The following is an 8073-nucleotide window of genomic DNA, read 5'->3' on the forward strand; positions in this document are numbered from 1 at the left end:
TTTGAAAGAGGGGTGATTGTTCGCACACATTTGGCAGGAGCTTCAGTGACAAAGACTGCTCAACTTGCTGATGTAATACGATTTGCCATGGCCTTCTCAGTCCCCAGGTGTCAACCCAATTGAACACTTAGGGGAGTTTCTGGTACGACGCCTGAAACAGAGTTTCCCACCACCATTAACAAAACACCAAATTATGGAATTTCTTGTGGAAGAATGGTGTCACATCCCTCCAATAGAGTTGCTGACATTTTTCTTGCGGCTCGTGGTGGCTCAAATGACCTATTAAGACACTATTGGTGTTTCCGTTATTTTAGTTACCTGTAGTATAGGCAAAGATTTGTATAACTAACTTAAGATAGACCAGAGCCTGTCCTTTCCAATGGGAGCAAATGAATCATAGAGGGCAGAACAAGTGAGGAGGTGGGCAGAGCCAAGCACAAGCTAGTGAGATGCTATTCGTGTTCTAGCATTTATTTGCATATTTCCTTTAGGGAACGCCTAACTCTGAAGTGCGCGTATGCAAGAACTCAATTCGCTCTTGCGCTCCTTCTAAACAACGCAATTGTTCGGCAAATGGTAAAGTCAACAAAACGCAGTCCACTCTGTTTGTTACATATTCTAGTTTTGGAAACAGAAAACTGTATGGAGATCAAATATTTAATCGATGAGAAAATGACCGTCTAGTCGGCTAAAATCCATCTTGCTCCATTTTCTCCCACTACCCGCCACTGGGCTTCCTCTCATCACCATATTTGGTAGTGAATAAAAACCCCTATCAGATGCTTCACATGTATAAAGCAGGTAAAATATCAGGCTCATTGTTTCATCTGTGGTACCGTGACTGGTTTCACACTCCTGTACCATAGGTGGCAGTGTATGCACCTTTCAGTTAGTCCTTTTACAGTCTATGGTTGCGATCCCTTAATACGTTTTAAAGAATAAGACGAGTTCGTGGGGAAGATCTCATTTGTATCCTCCTCGCGTCCTCTCTCGGCTCTCAAACTCATTGGAGGAGAAAGCCAGAGGCACCGCCCCCCTGACCTTCTCCTCCAATGGGTTTTAAGAAGGAGACGAGGATGCGAGGTGTTCAATTTGAGATATTCCAATGTTCAGGTCGTTCAGGCTAGCTAGCTACATCACAACTGTGCAAGAGCCAAGACACTAACGAAATAAGCCGCCGGGGAACGGCGAGAAAGTATCTACAAGTTTTAACCTTTTTGTATTTTTGAGCAATTTGATTTATCTGTTGGAAAATTAAGACAATGTAAGTTCAAAAGCATGTGTTTTAAGTGGTTAATTGTCAGTAAAACTAGCTAGATAGCTAACGTTAGCGATGATGTCGTTGTTGAATGATGGGTGTGTTTGATAGCTAGCTAGCTGTTGTATCGGTAGCTAACAGTTCCGGATTAGCTCAAATGAAACTCGATTTTTTTTATACCGACGTTAGCGGTATAACGTGTTAACATAATACCTATAACTAATGTTAGCTCGTACTCACTGTCAACGATGGCCAACTCGTTTAATATAATGATAGCTAGTTTAGCTAACCCGATAATTTAGCAGGGCGTAACGTTAGCTAAAGCTTTGACTAGCTAGCTAATGTTATCCATAAATAGTTGTGCGTGTCTTAGCTAAAATGTAACGGGTTTCTAGGTAATGTAAAATAGGCAAGTTAGATGTCTTTGTCACCTTCCTTAACGTAACTTACATTCTCATGTCTTCCCTTACCAAGTTAACGTTAGAAGATGGCTGTGAACGTTTACTCTACATCTGTGACCGGCGACAACCTTAGTCGCCATGATATGCTTTCTTGGATCAACGAGTCTGTACAGATGAACTACTCCAAGATTGAGCAGTTGTGCTCAGGTCAGTAAGATGACGTCTGGGTCAAACCAGAAGTACGTTCATTGGCATGGCTAACTAGCTTGTGATGGCTGTTGATCCGATGGCTCATTCAGTGTGGTACAGTTATTTTCGATCAACCTTTTACTTGGAGATACTTCATTCGTTTTAGATTCTGAAGGCACCTGTGATTTATAAATTCATGTTTTCAGTTGCAGGTGGAACTCCAAAAAACCGAATATTCAGAAAATCTATAAATAGTATTTTTGCTACATGTGAAGTTATAAGCCGACATAGCGACCAGACATCTCGTATTTCCCATCTTTGCAGGAGCTTGTCATTTCTAAGCAAAGCAGCGGTAGCTGCATGTCGAACAAGATGACAGCACTTGACCCAAACAAATATTTTCACACATGCGATAGGCCATTTCTCACTTGATAGAAAAAGTGAATTGAATCTTTCTGAATGTTCATTTTTTTTAAAAGTTCCACCTGCAACTGGAAACTGAAGTTTAAGACACCGGTGCCCTCAGAATCGAGAACAAAGACAGTATCGCCAGGTGAAGGTTGGTTGAAAGTAGTGGTACCGTATTATCAATGGACCCTCTGCTCGACCGCTAGTTATGCGCTGGAAGTTTGAGCCTGCTTGGCCGCTAACTACACCACCATCGGCCACAGGTGGCTGGTGTCACCTTAATTGGGGAGGATGGGTTCATAGTAATGGCTGGAATGGTATCAAATGGTTTCCATGTATTTGATACCACTCCATTCCAGCCATAATTAGCTGTCCTTCCCTCATCAACCTCCTGTGCAATACCCATATATGTATAGGCCTATATTTTAATCTACCACCATTTTAGAAACTACTCACCATCTAGGGAAATTGTACTCCCCACAGTAGATTGGGCCGTCATGGTGAATGTACTCTCTTATGGCTGAATGGAAGCAAGTCCCTGCAGCAATGTTCCAACATCTAGTGGAAAGCCTTCCCAGATGAGTGGAGGCTGTTATAGCAGCAAGGGGGACCAGCTCCATATCAATATCTGTGATTTTGGAAGATGTTCGATGAACAGGTGTCCACATACTTTTGGTCATGTAGTGTACCTTGCAGTGGGTTGGGGAAATTTAATGGCAGGAGCAGAGTATTATAGCCTATAGAAGTTGAAACCTGATTAGCTGGTAATTTAATTATGTTTTCACATTCACACAGGTGCTGCTTACTGTCAGTTCATGGACATGCTTTTCCCTGGATGCATACCATTGAAGAAGGTTAAATTCCAGGCCAAACTAGAGACTGAGTTCCTCCACAACTTCAAACTTCTACAGACCAGTTTTAAGAAGATTGGGGTTGACAAGGTGAGTGAAAAGTTGTTGTTTTTACCTCTGTGTACTGTTGGCTATTCAGCTATTCCTACTTTTCAGCCATTGAGATTGTGACACTTTTTAATATATTTCCAGATCATTCCTGTTGATAAATTGATAAAAGGCAAGTTCCAGGACAACTTTGAGTTTGTGCAGTGGTTCAAGAAATTATTTGATGCCAACTACGATGGGAAGGAGTATGACCCGGTCAGTGCTCGCCAAGGCCAGGACACTGCTCCTACTCCAAACCCAGGGCAGGTCGCACCCAAGCCCAGGAAGCCCAGCACTGGTGAGGGAGACACATTTATAATTTCTAACATTTTGATTGTATTCTAAATACCTAATTGAAAATATAGCTGCAAGCAGCAATGAGGGTTCTAAGTCACGTTATAATCCAAGTTACTCTGTCAGCTGGTGGAACAAAAAAAATATTGATCCAGTGTCTTTGATGCTTGGACCCGTAAATGCATACTGTATGCATTTCTATTTCAGTACAGCCCCACAGCTCCCCACCTGTTATCAAACCAGCTGCGAGAGTCGGTAAGGTGGTTTAATGGTCAAACTGATCTCCAATGGGCACCTATGGTGGGCTGTCATGGTCACTGTGGAAAGGAATATTGCTGTAAGGCTAGACACTGGAGTCAGTAGGTGTTAATGTGCAGTTGTGTGTCTAAGGTTGAGGGCATACACAGCTATATTATTCTCTTCTATTTTTTTTAAACTGATTTGTGTTTCATCTAGCTCCCATGAGGTCTACAACAACAGTGACCAAACCCCCGCCCAAGTCAGCAGGGAGTGCCTTGCGTAGGCCCGGAGCAGCAGGGGATGTGGAGAGGGAGGAGCTATCCCAAGAGGTATGGTCTTTCGGAGTGTCAGAGCTAACATAAGTTGTTTTGATGAGACGGTGAGATTTCCCCTCAATCTCCTGTATGGCTTTTTGTGTGCAAGTTGAATAGTTTATTGAAATTGAAGCTTGTTTAGTTGTAACATGAACATCATGACAGCCCTGCCCATTCATTCTCCTATCACTCTATCACTCTGCTGCTCTCACTTCAGGTCAGTTCCCTGAAAGCCACTGTCCAGGACATGGAGAAAGAGAGAGACTTTTATTTTGGAAAGCTGAGGTCCATTGAGGTCATCTGCCAAGAAGTGGATGGAGAGGCAGATACAACTATGCAGAAGATTATGGATGTTCTATATGCCACTGATGTGAGTGACACCTCACCAGAATACTCTCTTTGACACACACACAAACAGCAGAGAGGCTCAGTGTTCATGTTCATATATTTTTTTCATAACCAATGATTCTGTAGTAGGAAACTAATGTAGCTTTGTATTTGAATATTTAAATAAAAATTGTTTCCTGCTTACAGGAGGGGTTTGTTATTCCTGATTCTGATGCTGAAGGAGAAGAACCAGAAGAGTTCTGATGAAAAATGGACACAACTCTAGTCCATGCCATAATCTCACACACACACACACACACACACACACACACAGGTTAGTGAACACACGTTTGCATGTGCAATGTACATGCATACGCACTCGTGTGCTCTAATGAAATGAACATGCACTTACTCACACATACTGCCACTGTGGATTAAGTTGCCTTTGGATCATACACTGGCTGCCCCCTTGGTCCAAGTCTTTGTTGGTCCAAGTGTTTTTTGGACCATAATACTTTTCAGAGAGCCTGCTGATCCAGCTGCCAGAGAAGAAGAACCCTGGATGAAATTCTAATAGGGCCATTCCTTTCTGGTTTCTTTTCTGCCTTGTTCTTATTCTGGCCTCTGCTGTGCCTTTCAACTTTGGCCTGTTACTTTTGAAATATGTTCAGGTCTTTCTATTCCTTATTTCCAATTGACCTAAACAAAACTGTACTAGGTGATTTTGATATATTTGCAAATATGATTAATTATTAAAGATATATGAATATGTTTACTCTGCCAATGGAAATTACTGTAATTTTTATGGTATGTTTACGCATATTCATTATACTTGAGTTCAAATTTGTGGTTTAGGCGATCAGCATTTGTATTTAGTTTCCTGTTTATCTGGGGAGTTATTCATCACATTACTTTTTTTGAAGTAAAAAAAGTCATGTTTTATTGATAACCTTTAAATAAAATACTGTACTTTTTACTTAAATGCTAAATTATAGACTCATTCTGACATTTGTGTGTTGTATGTAGGCTAGTTTTAGACTAGAGACTAGCATCTCTACCGACCTATGTTCTAATTTACTTCCTCATGTAAGGCAAAGACCGGATGTATGGTTGCCTGTCCACACTGAAGAAATACTTCCTTCTAGTCTACAATAAGAGCAGAACTATATGCTCTTAGCAGAAGAACTGAGAGCTGTCTTTTAGACCTCGGAAGTCTGTTTTAAACTTGGGAGCAATATAAGGTTTCCATAAGCATCTCTTGTCTTTAGAAATAAAGTATTGATTGGAGAAATTAAATGTTTTTAGGTTGAAGAAATAACTTGTTTTGACAAGTTTTATGTTATTAAAAACTCAAATGTATACATTTTTCTAATTCAATTTATTTATTTCTCCATTAAAATGTCCTGACAGACTTCTGCATTGCTATTGGCAGAAGGTTCTTGGTATTGGCTGATCATTAAATATAAATGTAAACATACCCAGAGTAAAGGGCCATAAAAACAATAAAGGTCTAGAGCCCCACTGTGTGATGGGGGACCCAAGCAGAGACGTTGGTAGCAGGGTGGTTTTTTGGGGTGGTGTTGATGCTGCCATCATTGAGCAACAGGGCAGCCCTTTGGATAGGCCGGATGCTGTTCCTGATGGGGCTCCCTGCCTGGTCTCTGGGGGTCCGCAATAGGGAGAACCTGCCTTGTGGCGGCCACTGTGGGACAGAGGACCTATTCGTGTCTTGATTCTGGTATGTTCCATTGAGAATCGCCAGCTCCATTGGCATCTTCATGTTTTCTTTCCCTCTGCTGTAAGCACCAGGATTCTCCTGACCTCCAACGCTTTCCTCATTCTGACCCTGGCGTGTTCTGCCTTGTCATTCACGCTGGTCAGTACGTACAGGTCCTCGTCTAGATCTTCCATGCTGGGTTTGCCTCTTCATTCTGTTGTCCTTTACTGACCCCCATTCTTGCATTTTGATCTGGCATCCGGTTTCTGCTTCCATCTGCTTGGCCCAGTATGGGGCCCAGGCCTTGGGTAACTGCAGAGGTTGTTTGTCTACAAGGCTATTCACTGGGTCATTGGACATGTTTTCCTGCATCTCTTCATCCAGAAGCTTCTCAGTGTGTGTCGATAAAAAACAGATTTGGAAAACTGGTCAACTTCTTTTCGTGTAACAATTGTGTCAAATAGTAAGGACTTCTCCGTCTTCCTTTCTGTCTTCCGACTGTCATCTTTGTGCCATCCAGAGTAGGGTGTTTTTATAAACAGAAAAATGCTTGGAAAACAACTTTTTTATATCCCCCACATTTTGATTGCTGTAGTCAGAATTTGGTTGAATTGTTGCTGAAAAAGAAAAACTTCCTCTAGATACCACTGAATACAATGTTATGAAGACCAAAAGAGCTTTACTCTTCTGTGAGAATTTGAGCCAGTGTCAAAGGTGTACAGCCATGGCCAGTGTGAGCTTGTGGACTGTCACAGGGGCACTGTGAAGGTCAGACGGTAATATCAATTTAGGTTTAAACTGTAAATGCATGTGTTTGATCACTAAATCACATTTGGAATCCCTTGACTATTCATTGAATAAAATTGCCTGTGTAATCAAAACCGTTCACAGCTCCGCCTCTGATGACAAGCAGAAACATACCACAACTCAAGTAAATCCAGAACAAAATAAATCCACATACTGGTGTGCTCACCAAAGTGCTTTTTTTTTATTGGCACAGACAACATTTCCATTCTAATTTGGTTTTTGTGACCTTGTCACCCACATTTTGTTCACAGTTTTTTAGATTAATCTCCCATTCCTAAGACATTTTCAAGTGAAAAAATGATCCAAGATGGTTTTAATATCAATTGTGGACTTAATCCTGACTGAGGTCCTCTATATGCTCCCTCTGCAGGGTATGGCGGGGGAGACGGAGCATTCGGGAAGAACAGTGACCTCTGGGAGGAGGACATGCAGGCTCAGGGGGGAGTGGAGAATCAGATCAACAAACAGCAACTTCGCCACATCGAAAGCATATTCAGAGAGTCTGACACGGATGGAGGAGGGGGGTGAGTGACCTGACCATATTTTTCCCCCTCCCCATAACTAGTGGTCTACCCCAGTATCAATTTTAGCCCCTAGTGGATCCCTGCCAGTTTCACCCACCGGCTGCACATTTTTACATAGTGTTGTCATACAAACACGCATACCATTAAGTCCTTCTCATTCTCTCTGTCAGGGTTGGATATGGATCAGTTTCGGGATGCGATGTGGATGATGAGGATCTGGACATTATCTTTATGAAGGTGGACACCAACTGTGATGGCAGTGTGGACTGGGTGAGAGAGGAAAACAAGACAATGAATGGGAGTGCTGTTTTGTCATCAGTTGACCAACTCCTCTGGTATGTGAAAAACATGTTAACACATTTAAATTCTTACTCTCTTTAACAAAAGCTTTGTGTTGTTTATACAGGATGAATATCTAAACTACATGCTTTTAGAGTACAGACCACTCTACCTTCCCAAACCACTCAAGATTGTGCCTGTATAAGTGGCATTTAATATGTTTTACAGGTTCCTAAGTAGTATGTGTGCACTGTGTGCATCCTTGAAATATTTGTGCCTGTGTAGTGCACACTGTGAGGTCATTGTCCGGCTGAAGTTCTACCCATTCAAGCCCCCAGCCCAAAAAAGAATACAGACAGACTCTGGGGATCATGGCC

The 8073-nt window shown here is 41.9% G+C and overlaps 1 protein-coding gene across 2 annotated transcripts; it reads left to right on the top strand.

Moving 5' to 3' along the window:
- The first annotated feature begins 945 nt into the window (after positions 1 to 945).
- Positions 946 to 5730, top strand: LOC110532516 (microtubule-associated protein RP/EB family member 1). 2 transcript variants are annotated; one of them, XM_021616488.2, is made up of 8 exons: positions 946 to 1264; positions 1733 to 1866; positions 3052 to 3197; positions 3300 to 3492; positions 3696 to 3743; positions 3945 to 4057; positions 4260 to 4412; positions 4577 to 5730. In XM_021616488.2, exons 2-8 carry the CDS (start codon positions 1746 to 1748, stop codon positions 4631 to 4633), a joined length of 831 nt encoding a protein of 276 aa, XP_021472163.1. In that variant the 5' UTR covers positions 946 to 1264; positions 1733 to 1745; the 3' UTR covers positions 4634 to 5730. The 2 variants fall into 2 exon arrangements, with proteins under 2 accessions (XP_021472163.1, XP_021472165.1); XM_021616490.2 differs by lacking the exon at positions 3696 to 3743.
- Positions 5731 to 8073: the final 2343 nt, after the last annotated feature.

Source organism: Oncorhynchus mykiss, chromosome 9, assembly GCF_013265735.2.
Source record: "Oncorhynchus mykiss isolate Arlee chromosome 9, USDA_OmykA_1.1, whole genome shotgun sequence".
NCBI classification, from domain to species: Eukaryota; Metazoa; Chordata; class Actinopteri; order Salmoniformes; family Salmonidae; genus Oncorhynchus; species Oncorhynchus mykiss.

Excerpts from the sequence above, each read along its gene's own strand:
- LOC110532516 (XM_021616488.2), top strand. The coding sequence starts at position 1,746 with ATGGCTGTGAACGTTTACTCTACATCTGTGACCGGCGACAACCTTAGT. Across the intron at positions 3,493-3,695 it reads GCCCAGGAAGCCCAGCACTG|TACAGCCCCACAGCTCCCCA; the intron begins GTGAGGGAGACA and ends TTTCTATTTCAG. Across the intron at positions 4,058-4,259 it reads GGGAGGAGCTATCCCAAGAG|GTCAGTTCCCTGAAAGCCAC; the intron begins GTATGGTCTTTC and ends CTCTCACTTCAG.